This window comes from Bombina bombina, chromosome 2 (genome assembly GCF_027579735.1).
Source record: "Bombina bombina isolate aBomBom1 chromosome 2, aBomBom1.pri, whole genome shotgun sequence".
Taxonomy (NCBI): domain Eukaryota; kingdom Metazoa; phylum Chordata; class Amphibia; order Anura; family Bombinatoridae; genus Bombina; species Bombina bombina.
In genome coordinates this window covers 731,233,977-731,256,178 of record NC_069500.1, presented here as the reverse complement: position 1 = coordinate 731,256,178, position 22,202 = coordinate 731,233,977, and the positions used below count along the sequence as shown (strand labels likewise).

General features: G+C 35.1%; 1 protein-coding gene across 1 annotated transcript; it reads right to left on the bottom strand.

The window, feature by feature from the left end:
- Nucleotides 1–10,106: 10,106 nt before the first annotated feature.
- TMEM271 (transmembrane protein 271) lies at nt 10,107–16,097 on the bottom strand. The gene has a single exon (XM_053700652.1). The coding sequence runs from the start codon at nt 16,095–16,097 to the stop codon at nt 15,240–15,242; it is 858 nt and encodes a 285-aa protein (XP_053556627.1). The 3' UTR covers nt 10,107–15,239.
- Nucleotides 16,098–22,202: the final 6,105 nt, after the last annotated feature.

Here is a 22,202-nt window from a genome sequence, read left to right as displayed (position 1 = left end):
ATTTAGGAAGATATTTTACCTCAAAAGTGTCCTGCGCAGAAACATCCATTTTAAAGGGAATTCAAGTAGCCAATCAGCATGCATGCCCCAGGACATGTAAGGCAGTGTGCATCTGGCATGTGCAGCACAGTTACTTTACTTCCATCCTCCGTTTAAGGGAAGTGTACAATAAAATCTTGTGAGATTTCAGTGAAATATGATAAGATCACAGTATAACACTAATGATGGTGATGCTGGTTGCAGGCTCCCCCTGCTGACAGACTCCTGCAGTGCAGCTACATTGATAATGTGCTGAAGAAGCAACCTACTGAGCATGTCAGGTAGTGACATAACTGACCGACTTGCTGGACTGTTGACAATTGCAAAATATAGGCTAATTTATATGAAATAACGTAAAAATAATAAAAGTTATAAACTACCAAAGGGTCTTAGATTAAACAAAAATCCATAAGCATGATAAGTTTCATGAAAATACATTCAGTCATGTCATCTTTAAAACTGGACACAAATCCAAATCACACTTTAATGGTATTTTTTCTGAAAAACAGCACTTTTTGCTGCATTAAAGGGACAGTCTACTGAAAATTTGTATTGTTTAAAAAGATAGATAATAATCCCTTTATTACCCATTACCCAGTTTTGCATAACCAACATGGTTATTTTAATACGTTTTACTTCTGTGATTATCTTGTATCTAAGTCTCTGCATACTTTCCTCAGTTCTTTTGACAGACTCATAATTAACTTCATGGGAGTGAGCACATTATCATCTATATGGTACACATGAACTAGTGCTGTCTAGCTGTCAAAATGCACTGAGATAAGAGGCAGCCGTCAAGAGCTTAGAAATTAGCATATGACCTTGCTTAGGTTTAGCTTATAATAAAGAATACCAAGAGAATAAAGCAAATTTGATTATAAAAGTAATTTGAAAATTTATTTAAAATTGCATGCCCTATCTAAATCATGAAAGTTTCATTATGCCTTGACTGTCCTTTTAAATAACATTAAAATGGCTTGACCAACGAGTAATAGCTATAAAACTGCCAAATTTCAGCATAATTATAATTTTTGTTTCTTTAAAAATGTAAATAGAAACTTTGTTAAAATGTAATATATATATTAGACTGCCTGCTGTGACCAGATACACATTACAGGCCATGATGTCTCAATTATCCACTTCAAAGGAAGCCCTTATAAGGAGTTTTCCTATCTGAAGGAGTGGGCGGTCCGTCTGTAAGGATAATGGAATATACAAAGATTCTCAGGGATTGTGACCCTTATCATCAAAGTGTAAATTACCCTATACTGACTTCAAATACACAGATAACCATAAGTTACGTCTCTATTGAATGACTAAGAAAGTCTTTTAAAACCTGTGTATCTAGAAAGCATAAGATTGAAACTTTAAAACTTAATTACTTGTGTATGATTTTCAAATATTTCATTTGTACTCAGACTGTATAAATAATATATATTTATGGATCTAGGAGATGTGTCTAAGGTTTATATAATATATAAAATGAACATATGACTGTATATTTAAAATAAATAATGTCTTCTTTGTTTTTTTTAGGCATCTGATAAACCAGTGAGATTCCAAATATGAATGAATACAAATACAATAAGTTATCCTATTAACCCTTTCCTGCCGGGGTTAAAGTGTCTACATTGGAACAGCTGTTTCAATATAAACAATTTGAAATCTCGTGAGCGTGCACGTGATCACGAGATTTCAATGATGGGATCATGTCAGGGGGGTGTCCCTATTATGCTAGGCATGCCCTCCAGACCGCCATCCCTTCAGGGAAGCGCCATTTGCCACCCGGTTAGGACGTTGTATTCCGTCCATCAGCGTTAAAACCCAGAAAAATTTGGACGGAATACAACGTCGTAACGGCGTTAAAAGATTAATATGTCATAGATAGGGGTCCATATTTTAAACATTGCCAAGACATGTGCCATGATAAAATGGAATATATATATATATATATATATATCCTATAGTCCATAATAATAATGATCCTATATATATCTGTCATGATTAAATTGCTACATAATTCTATTGCAGGTATGTATAGAATATAGAGATATGCTCAAAAATGCAATGAATCCTGGAAACACCAATGCCGCTTAGAAACCACAACCATTGCAGCTCAAGAGTACAGCCAGTCATGGGTGAGTATGTGTGACTGATGCTTCTGGTTGCCAATTTGCTACCTAGGAGATGCTAAGGGACTAAACACATAGGGCTAGTTTCCATTGAAGTGGTAAATTGTGGAAACTGGTGGTAACATAAAAAATCTCCATAGACTTTAATGGATATATTTTCACCAGTTTCAAAAATGTACCACATCAATGGTAACTATGTCATAGTCAGCTAGGGTAAATAATTCAAGAATTACAGGATCTAATGAATCAGAGTATGTAAAGTTTGTATCAGAATGTCTATTTAATAACGTCAGAAACAGAAGAACTCCCTTCTATCTTTTATATGTAGTAAGTTTTTTCCCCTAAAATAGATCATATAAATTCTTCACAAACAGTAAAATGTAACATTTGTATTTATCAACATTGCATTACAGATCATTCACTTACTCAAGGGCACTGGTTTTCAAAAAGTCCTCCCAACAGGACAGATATTCAGGATTGCCTTGAATGAGAGCAGATAAAATAACCATGTTTACTAAGCAGCCAATTATTTCACCTGTACTCCAGTTTATCCTCAAAATCTGGCCTGTTAGGGAGGACTGAGGACAGGTTTAAAAACCAATGCTTTAGGGCTATACATCTCATTGCCAACCATCAACTCGTGACAGTGAGACAACACAGATATCCTAAAATATAAGGAATAAGGTACCTAACTTCACCTAGGAATTAATTAATTAAAGGTTTCTGTATTCTTACTTAATCTTGCCAGAAGTTTCCCAGAATACAATCATATTTCAAGCACAAACAATACTCCATGCAGCTGTTTATACACTGACATCTGTCACTTTAATTCAAAGCCTGATAAGTATGACCCAGATAATTGCCTGGAATCTGATCAGCGTTGTGACTTGCAAAAATCTCATCACTGGTTCTTGTTACCTCATAATTATATTTACTTTGTTTCCCAAGACTATTGATTCCCGTTTATTTACAGAACAAAACACACTATATTGCTGATCCACTGGATTAACACAGGCAAAGAAATTGATAGAATGATTAGTGAAATAGGGTTAATATTGATTTGAGCATAAAAAGAATTATTGTGGCATTAAGGGGAAAAGGAAGTCATGCTTTGTTTAAAGGGACATTATTTATAATTTGTTTGCAAAATGTACATCGTTTTGCAATTGATGGATAAACTCTTTCCAAAACCTCTGTGTTTGTGTAATCTCCTGTAGCCAATGAGGGAAATATATTAATTAACTCCTGTACTAATCAACCAATCATTGTATAGGTTCTTGTAAGGTTAATGTTCTGCATTCTACAGTAATTTACACCAGCCAATAATATGGGCAGTTGGGAAAAAAAAGTACAAGAAAAGTGAAAAAAAAAAAAAACATAGTGAAAGTAAATTGCATAGTTAAACATATGGGAAGTTTTTTAGAGTAATATCATTTTAATGCAACACTTCTAGTTCACTTACTATAGTTAACAATACTGTGTCACTGAAAAGAAGCAGTTTGTTTTTGCATTATTAAAATAAAGCCTACCAGCTTCTGTAAGTGTTCTGGCACCTAACATAAGTGTGTATAAAAACAAAACAAATAATAAAAAAGCTGCTGTTAATATTACCATTTAGTGGCATTGCCACCTGAGCCATTATCCTAAATGGAAGCAGGCACCTGGGTGTATATTGCCATGAAGTACTATGCAAATTGCAAATATGCAGTTCTGCTTTGTGTTTGCTTCACCAATTGCAATGAGCATTTTGGAGCAGACTCCCATCAATGCTAAAAGCTTGGGCAACACTGATCCTAATTTACTTATTTCAAATATAAATAATCTTTAAGTTTCTAACACTTTAAACTCAGCTCTGGTCTTTTTGACTACCTTTTTATTGCCTTCCTATCTATTATAACTATTTGAATTAGTTAAACTACAGATGAGATAAATCCTGAACATTTAGTTTTCCTTCACTGAGGGTGGGTAAAAACATAAAAATGATAAGAAACTGATTTGTTTTTAGTGGAAACAAAATACAAGCATTTAAAAAGAAATAAAAAACTAGTAATTTATTTATTATGACTACCTTATAGGCTTGAATTCACCTTTCTATTCACCTTAATTTGTGATGTGTGTGACTTTGATATAATTTTATCCTTTTTATAAAATCAACAATAAACACAGAGATTATTGCATGTCCAAGATTAAAGGGATATCAAACCCAGATTTTTCTTTCATGATAGAGCATTCAATTTTAACCAACTTAATCTAATTTACTCCTATTATGGATTTTTCTTCGTTCTGTTGGTATCTTTATTTGAAGAAGCAGGAATGTAAGCTTAGCAGATGGCCCATTTTTGCTTCAGCACCCAGGGTAGCGCTTGGTGATTGGTGGCTACATTTCAGCAAGCGCTACACAGGTTCTGAACCAAAAATGGGCCGGCTCCTAAGCTTATATTCCTGCTTTTTTAAATAAAGATACCAAGAGAAAATTGATAATAGGAGTAAATTAGAAAGTTGCTTAAAATTACATATTCTATCTGAATCATGAAAGAAAAAAAGTTGAGTTTCATATCCCATAAAAACTAGAGCAATATTTTTTTTAAAAAACAATTGTGTGTATTAACATTTAAACTATGTATGTACATTAAAGGTACATGAAACTAAATTTTTTTCTTTCATATTTATGAAAGAGTATGTCATTTTAAACAACTTTCTAATTTACCTCTATTATCTAATTTGCTTCATTCTCTTGTTATCCTTTGCTGAAATGCATATCTAGATAGGCTTAGTGGCTGCTTATTGGTGGCTGCATATAGATGCCTTGTGTGATTAGCTCACCCATATGCATTGCAATTTCTTCAACAAAGGATGTCTAAAGAATGAAGCAAATGAGATAATAGAAGTAAATTGGAATGTTGTTTGAAATTGTATTCTCCATCTGAATCATGAAAGAAAAATTTTGTTTCATGTCCCTTTAAAGGGACATTATACACTCATTTTTTCTTTGCATAAATGTTTTGTAGATAATCTATTTATAAAGCCCATAAAGTTTTTTTTAAAAATAAATGTATAGTTTTGCTTATTTTTTAAATAACATTGCTCTGATTTTCAGACTCCTAACCAAGCCCCAAAGTTTTATGAGAATACCGTCAGCTACCTTCTCCAGCTTGCTCCTGTTTGTGTAAAGGGTCTTTTCATATGCAAAAGAAGGGGGAGGGGGTGTCTTATTTACCACTTGCAGTGGGCTTTCCAACTGGCTTTCCAACTGCCTTTTCAACAGAGCCAAACTGACAGCTTCTAAGTAAGTTTTTAAACAGTTTTATACTGGATTTTTATATCAATATCTGTGCATCTTATTCTTTATAGTAGTGTCTATTTCATGCAGTTATATGAAAATGAGTGTATACTGTCCCTTTAACTTTTGATAACAGCTGTGCAGATATATAATAGGATTTACTAAATGCCCAAAATATGATTTAAATGGGGTAAGATGGCTTAATTAGATAAATGAACAAATAATAATAATGAAAACAAGTGGAAAATTGCTGATGGATTGGAATAGTGCAGGCGAGGGCTCTCAGAACAAAGTACGGTATCTGATGTGGTTTTGCAGTGCCAACTCATGAAAGACTATTAATTAAAAAAAAGAACACTTGTAATAGATTTGTTCAAAGAGGTCTAATATACTGAACCAGGGAAATCACATTTTTTATCATACATATGAAACAGTAGCAAACATTTTTACATATGTTTTTGAGTAAAAATGGCTTTAGGAGAGATATTTATATTTAACCAAGCAGGTAATACAGGTTATTGCAGAATGTATTCATTAGCTGATAGGGAAAACTAAAAACTTTATTGGTGGAGAAGGGCAAGACTCAAAGTATAAATGTATTCATTCAAGTAACACCTGTCTTTCAAAAGATAAATGACACATTTTTAAATATTTTAAAATAATAATAATAATATATATATATATATATATATACTGTATATAATGTAATTAAGAAATAATAGATTAAACATGCCCTTAAACGTATAAAGCCATCTGATTATGACTTACTTAGCCCAGCACAGCAGAAATAGTATTAATTTCTTTATACAAAGGATTGGTATCCTTCCCAAAATCTACTGCTAAGTGAATGTCTTTCTTCAGTTTTAAAGATTATTTTTTAATAATTTAATGGCTTTGCTTTCCACAACAGAAATTAATGATAGAGCCCTTGCTTCATTAACCTGAAGCCTTTTATCTGAAAACTATGAGCAGCTGAGCATTTTTGATCATATAAAAAATGTATCTAAATGAAGCAAAAATAAATAAATTGGTCACTAGAGTGTATAGCCAATGACTGTGTGGAATATAGCAGTGTAAAGCCTGGAATATGCACATTTACTTTTAAAAAGAATTAGAAAGACAACAGTTTTCAGAATTAAATTACAAGAAAAGGGGGCAAAATAAATAATTAAAGAATTCTACATAGTTGTTTACCTAATTAATTTTAATTAAGCATTTTATATTACAATCTCAAAGTGTTTTATGTCCCTTCAAATTTTTACTTTATGAAACACGTGGGAAATTGAATGTTGTATCATATTGGATAAGCACAGCTCAAAATTAGTTATTAATGTTGACAAATTGTGGTGTCAACCACTGTATATGACTGCTAATCAAATGATTACTACATATTTTAATATGTAAAAACATATATTAATTGTGGGTTCCCAACTTATATACTTAAGGGTATTCTTTATGAACTGTTTATTAAAGGGATACTATTACTAAACCCATTTTTTTCTTTAATGATTCAGATAGAGCATGCAATTTTAAGCAACTTTCTAATTTATTCCTATTATCAATTTTTCTTCGTTCTCTTGCTATCTTTTTTTTTAAAAAAAACAGGAATGTAAAGCTTAGGATCTGGCCCATTTTTGGTTCAGACCCTGGGTTACTCTTGCTTATTGGTGGCTAAATCTAGCCACCAATAAGCAAGCGCTATCCAGAGTGCTGAACCTTAGGAGTAAATTAGAAAGTTGCATAACCCCTTAACGACCAAGGACATGCCAGGCAAGTCCTACAAAAAGTGTCAGTTAATGACCAAGAACTTGCCTGGCACGTTCCTCTGGGGTTTTCAGCGGTGGAATCGATATTGATCGCTTCCAGCTGCTTTCAGGGTATTGCAGCAATGCCTCAACATTGAGGCATCGTGCAATACCCTTTTTAAGCACAAGCCGATTTCCTGTCAGTGAGGCTGATGGGTCCGAGGGGGGGGGGGGGGGTGGCGGGAGGGACTGCTACACTATGGGACATCAAAAGGGAAAGATATTTTTAAGAATTGGGAAAGGGATCTGGGAGGGGGTAGGGTATTGAGGGGGGGGGCAGCTGCACTACAGAAAATGTTTTTTTTTTTATAAAAAGGGGCACATTTTTTGTAAACTGGGTAATGGCAGACAGCTGCCAGTACCTAAGATGGTGGCCAATAGGTCAAGGGGGGAGGCTTAGAGAGCTGTTTGGGGGGATCCTACACCTCAGAAAAAATAAATAAATAAATATATATATATAAATATATATATATATAAAATACCTTTATTTTTATACTGGAAGACTTTCTGCCAGTACTTAAGATGACGGTGACTATTGTGAGGTGGGGGAGGGAAGAGAGCTGTTTAAGAGGGGTCAGTGAGGGATCAGGGGGTGGGATGTGTCAGGTGGGAGGCTGATCTCTACACTAAAGCTAAAACTTACCCTACAAGCTCCCTAATTAACCCCTTCACAGCTGGGCATAAAACAAGTGTGGTGCTCAGCGGCATTTAGCGGCCTTCTAATTACCAAAAAGCAATGCCAAAGCCATAAATGCCTGCTATTTATGAATAAAGGGGATCCCAGAGAAGCATTTACAAACATAATTGCACAAGCTGTTTGTAAATAATTTCAGTGAGAAACCTAAAGTTTGTGAAAAAGTTAACGATTTTTTTATTTGATCGCATTTGGCGGTGAAATAGTGGCTTGAAATATACCAAAATGGGCCTAGATCAATACTTTGGGTTATCTACTAGAAAAAAAATATATACACTTGAAGGGTTATTCAGGGATTCCTGACAGATATCAGTGTTACAATGTAACTATCGCTAATTTTGAAAAGAAAAAAAAATGGTTTTGAAATAGCAAAGTGCTACTTGTATTTATTGCCCTATAACTTGCAAAAAAAGCAAAGAACATGTAAAAATTGGGTATTTCTAAACTAAGGACAAACTTTAGAAACTATTTAGCATGGGTGTTTTTTGGTGGTTGTAGATGTGTAACAGATTTTGGGGGTCAAAGTTAGAAAAGGTGTGTTTTTTCCCATTTTTTCAAGATAGTTTCTATTATTTTTTTTAAAGTAAATTATATGATGAAAATAATGGTATCTTTAAAAAGTCAATTTAATGGCGAGAAAAACGGTATATAATATGTGTGGGTACAGTAAATAAATAAGATGAAAATTACAGCTAAACACAAACACTGTAGAAATGTAAAAATAGCCTTGGTCCTTAACGGTAAGAAAATTTTAATATGGTCTGGTCACTAAGGGGTTAAAATTGCATGCTCTATCTCAGAGTTTTCCAAACTTTTCATGTTTGTGACACACTTTTTAAACCTACATAATTTCGCAACACAGTAATTCAGTTGTACTAGCAAACAGGAGGTTAAACTAACTTGTTTTAAGAGATACGGACACATACATAAATTATATAATAATAAAATGTATTTACAAGTAACAGTAAGTATGTGCAAGAATAAAAAAAAGTTTAATAACACCAATAGCTACTTACTATTTTAATGGGATGTGTGAGGTTGATGGGATGAACACAGTTTCTGAATATTTGGTGGAATATTAGATAACAAAACTCACATTACATCATCAAGCATTTTTAAGCTTCCACTTCCTATCCATATATCAATAGCAGGAGTAGCAATGCACTACTGGGAGCTAGCTGCAGGAGAAAAAAAAACACAATGATGCCCTCAGAGCTCTGCGAGTTGCACTGACTACTGCCCGCGCTGCAAACACACTGCTGTCCCACTTACTGACTACACGGGCAGTCCCGAGCCGATTGAGGAGACTACACGTGCAGTCAGGAGCCAATGTGCGGCCAATGGGAATAGTTTCAGTTCCCACTGAGCTGCGCCAATAGGTTAAGATGATCTGTGACCCACTAGGTATCAATCACTAGTCAACCATGTGATATGCGTAGCAGGCAGGTGGAAAGTCGGAAACCAAAGAAAAATGTAAAAAAAAAACAAAACAAAAAAAAACTTTGTGCTGAAGCAGGGACACGCCTACACACTGCCGCCGACACACTAACGTGTCACGACACACAGTTTGGAAAGCACTGCTCTATTTAAATCATGAGAGAAAAAAATTGGGTTTAGTATTCCTTTAAAATGTGACAAGATAGCTAATTACAGTCTTCATACACCTGGTGCTAATTCAGAGGAAAATGAATAGTATATGTGTGTGACACTTATGCACTAAAAACGAAAATGACCAATGACAACTACAGACAATAACTTATTCTATTCATTTTACTAATGTCCTTTTCTGTCTACCTTTGTGAATGTATTATTGACAGAGTTGAAGAAAAGTTACTAGAGAATTAAAATGGGTATAAACATATATGATATAAAACACTGCTCCAGCAATGAATTGCTCTTGTAGTAAATATGATTAGCACAGCAACAAACCTCAAATAACCTTTGGCATAACTACTCACTTTCTTTGTAATAAACATATTAATTTACACTGTGAAATACAGCATGTGAAAATATATTTAAACTGTGATGCAATTCAAAAATCAAAACATAACAATACAATTGATGACTGATTTTTCATTTGAGGAGCCAAATATCATAACAAGAATCCTATATTTTTTTTTCCAACTATTTAATATAAATAAGACAGTTCAAATAAATATCTGAAAAGAACAACAAAATGGTGTATTTATTATGTCAATAAATTATATGTAAACATTAACAGGAACCATCCACTTGATTTTCTGCCAAATCATCTTACATTCCATTTAGTCTGCTTTGTTCTTCCTTTAGTGGTATCAAGCTAGAGTGATATTATCTGACAAATAATTTAGTAAGCTTGAATTCTGATCAGAGGCGGACACCTTAATACTTTATTTTGACACAGATTTATGGGTCTTCTATATTACAGTTCAAAATCTTATAATATTTATAACATTTCATAGAAACTTTAGTAACATAAATAAATTGTTTAAATATTTCAAATAGAAAATAATCTAAACCCTTTCTATGGGACTTGAACCTAAAGCACTCCATACTAGATGTTGACACTTTACACATTATTGATCTAACATTTCCACAAAGGCATATGAAAATGTTACACTGATTGTGAAAGGGTTGTTGGAGGGCTAGACAGAGTTTAGAATGTAGGGACACCCCTGTGTGACCATCGTTTGTAGTTTAGCCATGTGTGACCACATGTAAGTCAATTTGTAGTTTGGTTCTCATTAAAGGGACAGTCAAGTCCAAAATAAACTTTCATGATTCAGATAGGGCATGTATTTTAAACAACTTTCCAATTTACTTTTATCACCAATTTTGCTTGGTTCTCTTGGGATTCTTAGTTGAAAGCTAAACCTAGGAAGGCTTATATGATCATTTCTAAGCCCTTGAAGGCCACCTCTTATAACATGTTTTTTTATTTGCTTTTCACAACAGAGGAAAGCTAGTTCATGTGAGTCATATAGATAACACTGTGAGCACGCCTGTGGCTTGTGGCAGACACTGCACTAATTGGCTAAATGAAAGTCAATAGATAATAAATAAAATGTCATGTGATCAGGGGCTGTCAGAAGATGCTTAGATACAAGTTAATAACAGAGGTAAAAGGTATATTAATATAACAGTGTTGGCTATGCAAAACTGGGGAATGGGTAATAAAGGGATTATCTATCTTTTTAAACAACAAAAATTCTGGTGTTGACTGTCCCTTTAAGTGCACTCATCTCTTGCTACACAATTCAAAACTATTGTTTCCTCTTGTTGCAATTCTAAATTAGATTGAACATTCTGCAAAGTTCAGTAAAAATCATCTCTAATTTCTCAGGATTTACCACTTCTTCTGTTACACTAGGAACTTTTTTTCCTTTAAAGCACACTCATCTATCAATTTGCAGTGAATGATTTGCATACAATGAATAATAACTATGTAATTTGCAGATGGCTTTCAATAAAGTTTGCCCCTTATTGTCAAACTGAACTCTATAGCAAAATAAATTGTACAGTATATAAACATATATAAGCAACAGAAACTGTCTGATAACTCTTCTGTTAAAATAATTATCATTACATGTGATGTTTCAGAGATACAATAATCACCTTCTTTATACAATAAATATAATTAAACTATTTATATACCTATCTCCCCTACAAGAGGAAATAGTTCTGGTTTCATTACCACAGCTATAGTAATCATACATTGGGCTTTTAGTTGCCTTCTAATGAGGAAGGATATTGTATATTTAAACAGAGGAGTGTAGATCAGGTCAGGTTGTTTATTGCTCATATTCAGTTTATCGTGCACCAGAGATAAATATATATATATATATATATATATATATATATATATATATTAATTAATAAAGGAATAATGTTTAAACAGCAAAAAGCTTTAAAATGTGAAATTAAAGTGCAATTTAGTTTACAAGTATCTTAGGTAAGTTCTTAATAACCCCGAGTCATGTGATTTTGTTTTAGCACTGATATCAGTCATCAACAAATGAAAATTAATTACTATTACAATTCAAACACACGTTCATGTTGAATATGACTCTTTATATTACTGGTCTTTAACTTAACTTTAACTTAATAACCCCGAGTTATGTGATTTTGTTTTAGCACTGATATCAGTCATCAACAAATGAAAATTAATTACTATTACAATTACCATTCAAACACACGTTCATGTTGAATATGACTCTTTATATCACTGGTCTTTAACTTAACTGTCAGCATTTAATCTGAAAGTTTAAGATCAGAGAGGTAGTACATACTGCATGAATTATGAAAGAGAATCTGTGACAAATACTATTTCTTAGCTTACTAAATGTTTATAAGTGAATATGGATAAGGTTCCTCTTACAAAAATATACAAATAGAACATTTTCTGTCTTCTTTGTAAAGTAAATTTGTGCATTCTTTTTGGATGTTACATATATGTCCCTAGAGTTGTGATTATGTGAATAACTTAAATAATATAGAAATTGGTGTTTTAATTGTAAAATTAGTTTACCACTATCAAAGCTACTACCTAATTACTATATAGTAAAGCCATTTTCACATAGCCATAAAACATATCAGCTCTGGTCACTTTGAAGGGGTACTAAATAGTAAATAAATGCTATATATAGTGATGTTTTCAAATGAAAGATTAGCTTGAGAATAGTATGCAGATGTATTTTTTAAAATTATATTCATTTTTGAATATTAAAGATTTAAGTGTAAAGGATTAGTTTCTATAAAGTACTTTGGTTTCTATAAATTAATGGGTGCTTACATGTTTGAAACTAGGTTTCCCTCTAACCTATCTCTTCTGCTGACAAATATAAAACAGGTAATAAAAAAGAGTGTGCAATATAGGATTTTAAAGTAACTATCTAACAGGGTTTCCACATATTCTTGTTTGCACACTCTCTTTTATTGTCATCAGCAGAAAAGATAGTTAAGGGTATAACCTAGGTTCCAAGATGGTGGTACCCATTATTTGAAAGAAATTACAGATTAAATTATAGAAAAGGACAAAATAAATCATGTGAGTACAGTGTTCTCCCCAGGACCTTTTTAGTGGGTGCGCAACCTGGCTGAATTTACTGACCACCCAGCTAAAATATTGGCCAATATTAAAGATATGAAACCCAAACTTTTTCTTTCATGATTCAGATGAAGGATGTGATTTTAAACAACTTTCTCATTTACTTCTATTAGTTTTTCGTCATTCTCTTGTTATCTTTTGTTTAAAAGTAGGGGTGAATGCTTAGGAGCCGACCCATTTCTGGAGCACTATATGACAGCAGTTTTGCAATATTGTTATCCATCTGCAAGAGTGTTAGATGACAGAACTATTTCCTGCAACGTAGTGCTCCAGATGCCAACCTAGGTATCTCTTCAGCACGGAATATCATGGGAACAAAGAAAATTTGATAATAGAAGTAAACTGGAATTTATGGACTTTTGAATCACAAAAGAAAATGTGTGAGTTTCATATCCCTTTAAGCTAAAATGCGCTAATATTAAAAAAATAAATTTTTTATCGAACAAATCATCATTTAATACATTTATGTTAAATTATGCCATTAATTTGTACTTTGGATAGCAGAAAATGATATATTAGAAGATATTAGAGCGCCCCCACCCGACTACTTCATAATGCCCCCTGGCTACTACAAACTGCCAGCCAGCTGGCAAATTGGTTTCAAACACTGAGTATATTGAAAAGTTTCTGTACTACACATAATTAGACATTTTAGATTATAATCTCATACTTTTTAATGTCCCTTTAAGACAACCAAGAGCTATCACGTGGAATATAGTTTTAAAGCCTGTTAATGATTTCATTGTTTTCAACTTCAGAATTGTAACGTTATTACTCTCTTATAAGGTGAGATGATCAGTTCAGCTGACATGCATCATGAGGCATTTGAACTGGTAGCAATAGTCTTGACATTTCAGACAGAGAGAAATATGGTTACAGCATTCAAATAAAAGATTATAATTGTAATTTTCAATAGTGAATTAAAGCATGCAAAGTGCATTTTATGGCTATATTCATTTAATAATAGGATGGTAATATTTAAATGTGAAGCAGATATGGAATTGTCATGCAATAAGGTAGAAGATAGATTATGCTTCTAAATAGTATCAGCAGATGCTAATCTAATGTCATAGTATATATCTAAATGATCATTTCTTAGAAAGTTGTATATTTGAAAATAAAGTGTCTACATAAAACATTATTTTACTCATTAAATCAATTGGCATTAAAAATATTTCTGATTTATATTACAAAAAAATGATTACTATATTTAACAGTTCATAAAGTGTCTCATATACTGGCCTTTTATTTGTAACACACAGCATATACTATTGATGTATTATTTTATTAATTAACTAAAAGGGGTTGGAAAAACAAAATTAATGCATACTGCAAATCACTCTGTTGCTAAACAAATTCTTGCGTAAAGAGGCACCTCAAGTGTACAAAACAATTTCTAAGAATATAGCATTATGTTAACTTCTGGAAGTGCAGCTTTTATCGTGTACATCCTAAAAACAACAAAAATATTCTTTGTTTTCTTTTTTAAATATAAAAGCTCTAATTCCCAATGCTGTAAACATAAGAATTTCCCACCCCTTAGTAGGCTGTACTGAAATGAAATAGTTGGTACCAATCTGTGGTTTTTAGTGCCAAGAAAGCATTGTGCAGGTTTCTCATTCTTTGCATATCAATAGCACTGTGGCAGTTGGTTTGCTTCCTTGAGCTAGAAACCATTATTAGATGATTCATTAATAGTAATAAAATAGTAGGAGGATTGACATTTTATCACAAGCATTAACTGATAAAATCTCGAGATTTGATCAAGATGAGTAATCTCATCAGACATGATGTTAAAAAAAAGCATATTTATACTGGCATATTCATTTTGCAGCTAGACACCGTAACCATGGCAATAATGACGAATACCAAATATTTTAGATGTACACTGGCATTACAGAAATTAATGTAAAGGAAAATACTGATCAACCCTTTCACTTGTTGAAATAAATAGAATGGACCTCAACAGTGCAATCTCATGGGACCACACACACTCAGCATATTTGGCCTTTCAGCCCCTATAAGAGAAAATTGGTTATGAGCATTTGTGCAACAGCATTTGCGTTTTTTCTTTAACAGGTCCATGTAGATACAGTGTGAAAATAGTCCTTTTTTAATTCTTTTAAAATCAAAGTCCCATTTTATCCAGGGATTAATGATTGTCAGTGCATGTCAAGGACCAAGAGGGTCAAGTGGTGGAGGGTCAGGTGGTAGTGGTGCTACTGCTGCAGATCTCAGTAGCAGGGTATATTTCATCATAAGGGGGAGGCTGTTCATTGGGTAAAGGGTAGCAATAGGGGTATGATGGGTTTAACTCGGGGTCCATGGGTGAGTAACCAGGCAGCTCCAAAGAAGGGTGGCCCCCGCAATTCACCTCCACACCAGCCTCATCAAACAGGTGAAACACCCCCACATTAATATAAGACACAGCCTGGAAGGGGAAGTCACCAGGGGAAAACTCTTGCTCCTCGTGTGAGAAGATGGATCCCTGGCTGGGCCTCTGGAAGCGCCTCCTCCCGCATCTCCTCCTGCGCCGCTGCCGGGAGGACTTATAGTTCTTCACCAGCACCAGGTTGATGAGCCCCAGCAGACACTCCAGGGAATTGAATATAGTGGAGATAAGTAAGCCCCGCTGGTAGTCCTTGAGTTTCTGGCACTTTGTGGCACTGCCGCCGGACCCGGGCTGCAAGCAGTAGTGGGAGTACTTCCTCTCCACCAGTGACACGGTGTCCCCATCTATGACTGCCCCAGCGAAGGCGCTCAACACCCCCAACATAAAGACCAGCACGCCGAGAAGGAGAAAGTTTTGGCTGCCCGGCTTCCTCTGGCCAGCTGCGTCCTCCTTGCAACAGAGTAAGGCGGAGCCCAGCAGGGAGAGGCCCGCGGAGAGTATGAGCCCCGAGTAGAAAGCGCCCGCGGCCGTGCCCAGGCGGAACGGCTCCCCCTTCAGTTCTGATCCCAATGAGAAACACTTGAGGCCGACGGCTGCAGCGCTGAGGGCGCAAGCGAGTAGGAAGCAGCTGGAGAGCACGGCGCAGACTCCCCGGACACCCCACTTCATCCTCCGCTGCCGCGCGTCCCCTTCCACGGACTCCCTCCTCTGTGCTTCCTCTTCTTTTTCTTCTCCTTCTCCTCTTTTTTCTTCTCCTCCTCCTCCTATGCTCCGGCCGGCTCTCTCTCCTCATCCTCCCGTGTCCTCCTCCCCGGCTGCCCTTCCGAAGAAGGAGGAGGCGGCGGTGGGGGGTGGAGAGGACATGGTTTAAGGAGGTGAAGGGTTCTCGGGGAGCTGCATGCACCGGTGCCTCAGTCTGAGTATACCGGCGGCTCACCGAGTTCTGGCAACTGCAGTGACAAGAAGATGGCACATTAGTGTAGCACGTCTCCCCCACACTGCACCGCCACGTCCCCCGCTCATTGCATTATCTCATTGCTCTTAGTAGGGTATTAAATATTGATGTGAGAGAAACAGAAATCTGCAGAGTAAAAAAAAAACACAGAGCCAGACTTTCAACCAATGCCTTGCAAAAAAAATCATATTGCTGCAAGTCAGTCTGTTTTAGGATGTGGGAAAAACCAATCACTTAGCAGTTGATGTCATGAAGCCCACACATAGATTGTTCCCTCCCCCATAAATGCTATCTTTAACCTGCCTAGATTCACAGCAGCCAAAGGGTTAAGTGGTGCAAGAGGTGAAAGATATCAAACTGCTTCATTATGTCTTTTGCTGCATAAGAGAATAAGAACAAATATATTAAAGGGGAAACAGTATTTTTTTTCCTGATACTGCTGTAAGACTGCAGCTATTATAATCAATAATTCCATAGAATGAGAATAGAGAGAGATTCGTTGCAAAGCATTCATATATCTATGAAAACTTATTCCAGACTGAACGTTATTGAGAAACTGGCTATTACGCTATAATGCAGTTTGTGAGGATAAACAGCTGCAGCAGAGGCAAAAGCATTGTGGATAACATACTACATCACATCATTTTTTAAATGTTTATGATCTAAGGATTTGCATATTTACATAGGAAAAATAACATATTTCACAAAGGCAGACTGGTTGCAGCAGATGGGGGGGGGGGGCTGACTATTCTCTGGCAGTTTTGAGCTTTCTGGACACAAATCTTAATCAGCATAGTGAAAGTTTAAAAAACATTACCACGAGGGTTTTTTGGGTTTCCCAGGTATTGGACAAACTAATATATATATATATATATATATATATATATATATATATATATATATATATATATATATATATATATATATATATATATATATATATATATATAATTTGTTTTGCATATTCCTTGGCATTAGTGTAACAAAAATACTGGACAATTCATGATAATTTATGGCTAGCAAAAAATAAAGTGAAAAAAAAGTTAATATGGATGAGTAGAATATTTAGTTGTGGAACATATTTTTATACCCAAAAAGAAGAGCCTTATTGTCCCATATTTCTACTGTTTTCACTGCAGCTAGGAATTCTGCATATATTTTTAAGAACCTATCAATTAAAAAAGTGTGCACTTATACTTTCTTACATATCCAGTCATAGATGAGTGTTTTTTTAACACTTTAACTGTGGAACAATTTTAAACAGCAGTATTTTTAGTCTTTCGAACACATGGTATAAAATAATTTAAGTGTCTATTCATTGGGGTTCCCACACAAATTATATATTGTTTTCCTCATTAGACCAAACTCTTTAGTATAAATTAAATAGAACATTTTCTTTTTGAACATTTAAAGATTTATTAGACCACGTATTTTGCACTTTTTTTGCATATGACAAGGGCCTCCATTACATATGCAGCATCGCCCGCAAGAGCCTCCGCCGCCAGTTTTTCCTTTAAATGAAGTCATCCAAGATGGCGTCCCTTCAATTCCGATTGGCTGATAGAATTCTATCAGCCAATCGGAATTAAGGTAGGAAAAATCCTATTGGCTGATGCAATCAGCCAATAGGATTGAGCTCGCATTCTATTGGCTGATTGGAACAGCCAATAGAATGCAAGGTCAATCCTATTGGCTAATTGGATCAGCCAATCGGATTGAACTTCAATCCGATTGGCTGATTGCATCAGCCAATAGGATTTTTCCTACCTTAATTCCGATTGGCTGATAGAATTCTATCAGCCAATCGGAATTGAAGGGACGCCATCTTGGATGACGTCATTTAAAGGAACCTTCATTCGTCGGTTAGTCGTCGGCCAGGAAGGATGCTCTGCGTCGGATGTCTTCAAGATGGAGCCGCTCCTCGTCGGATGGAAGAAGATAGAAGATGCCGCTTGGATGAAGACTTCTATCCGGCTGGAGGACCTCTTCTGCCCTGATCGGATGAAGACTTCTGCCTGGCTGGGTGAAGACGGCTCAAGGTAGGTAGATTTTCAAGGGGTTAGTGTTATGTTTTTTAAGGGGGGATTCGGTGGGTTTTAGAGTAAGGTTGGGTGTGTGGGTGGTGGGTTTTAATGTTGGGGGGTTGTATTTCTTTTTTTACAGGTAAAAGAGCTGATTACTTTGGGGCAATGCCCCTCAAAAAGTGCTTTTAAGGGCTATTTGTAATTTAGTATAGGGTAGGGAATTTTATTATTTTGGGGGGCTTTTTATTTTATTAGGGGGCTTAGATTAGGTGTAATTAGTTTAAACTTCTTGTAATTTTTTTTATTTTTTGTAATTTAGTGTTTTTTTTTTGTACTATAGTTTATTTAATTGTATTTAATTTTAGGTAATTGTAGTTAATTAATTTAATTTATTTAATGATAGTGTAGTATTAGATGTAATTGTAACTTAGGTTAGGATTTATTTTATAGGTACATTTGTATTTATTTTAACTAGGTAGCTATTACATAGTTATTAACTATTTAATAGCTATTGTACCTAGTTAAAATAAATACAAAGCTGCCTGTAAAATAAAAATAAATCCTAAAATAGCTACAATGTAATTATTAATTATATTGTAGCTATCTTAGGGTTTATTTTATAGGTAAGTATTTAGTTTTAAATAGGAATAATTTAGTTAATGATAGTAAATTTATTTAGATTTATTTAAATAATATTTAAGTTAGGGGGGTGTTAGGGTTAGGGTTAGACTTAGGTTTAGGGGTTAATAACTTTATTATAGTGGCGGCGACGGTGGCGGCAGATTAGGGGTTAACACATTTAATAGGCTATGTGGGCTATGGCGCTTTAGGGGTTAATACTTGATTAGGTAAATTGCGTTGTGGGCTATGGCGGTTTAGGGGTTAATAATTTAGTTATTACTTGCGGTGTGGGTTTGATGGCGGATATAGGGGTTAATAGTTTAATTAGGCTTATTGCGTTGTGGGGGGTTGTCGGTCTAGGGGTTAATACATTTATTATTAGTAATGAGAGGGGGGATTGCGGATATAGGGGTTTTACGTGTCTGGCTTATTTTTGGGAGGCGTGTTAGACTTTTACGGGAGATTTGTTATTTTATTTACTTTTCTTAGGTGCCAGCAGTTTCTAAAGTGCCGTAAGTCACTAGCGACTCCAGAAATTTGTATTTACGCTCATTGCTGAACATCGCTGGTTTATCCGACTTACGGCACTTTATGAACTGCCAGCGGGGTTTATGTAATACCCCGATGTGCGAGGTGAAATTACGGGCGGCGCAGGTTCCCATGCTTGCGCCGAAACCTGCGCCGTGTATTTGATTGCTCCCTATGTGTTTAATAACTTCAGTGGAGTTAAACACATCTTAAGTGAGCTTCTGGGCAGCATTGCACCACTGAGAACTAGCTGAACATATCTGGTGAGCCAATTACAAGAGGCGCATTGCTGCTCTTGAGCCTTTATGTGTATTGTTCAACAAAGGATGCCAAGAGAGCTACGTATATTTGATGATAGAAGTAAATTGAAAAGTGTTCTAAAATTGAATGCTCTTTTGTCTGTACCATAAAAGTGCCATTTTGAGTTTCATGCCCCTTTCTATTTTTTTTTTAAAATAATTTTTTATTGATATTTAAACAATACAAAAGAATAAACAAGACCTTATCCCTTTCTATTTTTAATGTTATAGTTACTTCTTCCTTTTTCACTTGTAAGCAGCAATCATATTGTTTTTTTATGGGAATATTTATTATGCCCTTTTTGTCTTCTCTGATGAAGTGTGGGTTTCTCAGTACAAAAAGTACCTTTTGTGTGACGTTGGCATAAATCGCTACTTTGTTATACTGTAGTTCTGAATAAACAATTTCACAAGTTCATTGAAAACCCTTCTGGATTCCTTTGATTATTTTACTTGTTTTGGAGGTACGGCTGACGTCCATGTGGATAAGACTGGGACAGACGTAAAGTACACATCACTGCACCTACCTTCTCAAGTATGGATTTTAGGTTTTCTCATAAAGCTCAATTGTAACTTTACTGTACTGTATTTTTGAACACTTTTCTTTTTTTCTTGTTCTTATAATGTTTATGCACACAGTTTGCTGATACTTGATGTTTTAAATAAAATTAAGGGGGCAGTAAGCTCACAAAATAATGTTATATAATTCTGCACTATGTGCAGAATTATATAACATTATCTTAGCGGCAGACTTTAACAGACTTAGGCCTAGATTTGGAGTTTGGCGGTAGATGGGCTGTTAACGCTCCGCGGGCTTTTTTCTGGCCGCACCATAAAATTAACTCTGGTATCGAGAGTTCAAAAAAATGCTGCGTTAGGCTCCAAAAAAGGAGCGTAGAGCATTTTTACCGCAAATGCAACTCTCGATACCAGAGTTGCTTACGGACGCGGCCAGCCTCAAAAACGTGCTCGTGCACGATTCTCCCATAGGAAACAATGGGGCTGTTTGAGCTGAAAAAAAACCTAACACCTGCAAAAAAGCAGCGTTCAGCTCCTAACGCAGCCCCATTGTTTCCTATGGGGAAACACTTCCTACGTCTGCACCTAACACTCTAACATGTACCCCGAGTCTAAACACCCCTACCCTTACACTTATTAACCCCTAATCTGCCGCCCCCGCTATCGCTGACCCCTGCATTATATTATTAACCCCTAATCTTCCGCTCCGTAAACCGCCGCAACTTACATTATCCCTATGTACCCCTAATCTGCTGCCCCTAACACCGCCGACCCCTATATTATATTTATTAACCCCTAACCTGCCCCCCACAACGTCGCCGCCAGCTACTTACAATAATTAACCCCTAATCTGCCGAGCGGACCTGAACGCTACTATAATAAAGTTATTAACCCCTAATCCGCCTCACTAACCCTATCATAAATAGTATTAACCCCTAATCTGCCCTCCCTAACATCGCCGACACCTAACTTCAATTATTAACCCCTAATCTGACGACCGGAGCTCATCGCTACTATAATAAATGGATTAACCCCTAAAGCTAAGTCTAACCCTAACACTAACACCCCCCTAACTTAAATATAATTTAAATCTAACGAAATTAATTAACTCTTATTAAATAAATTATTCCTATTTAAAGCTAAATACTTACCTGTAAAATACATCCTAATATAGCTACAATATAAATTATAATTATATTGTAGCTATTTTAGGATTAATATTTATTTTACAGGCAACTTGGTAATTATTTTAACCAGGTACAATAGCTATTAAATAGTTAAGAACTATTTAATAGTTACCTAGTTAAAATAATAACAAAATTACCTGTAAAATAAATCCTAACCTAAGTTATAATTAAACCTAACACTACCCTATCAATAAATTAATTAAATAAAATACCTACAATTACCTACAATTAACCTAACACTACACTATCAATAAATAAATTAAATACAATACCTACAAATAACTACAATGAAATAAACTAACTAAAGTACAAAAAATAAAAAATAACTAAGTTACAAAAAATAAAAAAATATTTACAAACATAAGAAAAATATTACAACAATTTTAAACTAATTACACCTACTCTAAGCCCCCTAATAAAATAACAAAGACCCCCAAAATAAAAAAATGCCCTACCCTATTCTAAATTAATAGAGTTAAAAGCTCTTTTACCTTACCAGCCCTGAACAGGGCCCTTTGCGGGGCATGCCCCAAGAAAATCAGCTCTTTTGCCTGTAAAAAAAAACATACAATACCCCCCCCAACATTACAACCCACCACCCACATACCCCTAATCTAACCCAAACCCCCCTTAAATAAACC

Coding starts and splice junctions, on each gene's coding strand:
- TMEM271 (XM_053700652.1), bottom strand. CDS start 16,097: ATGAAGTGGGGTGTCCGGGGAGTCTGCGCCGTGCTCTCCAGCTGCTTC.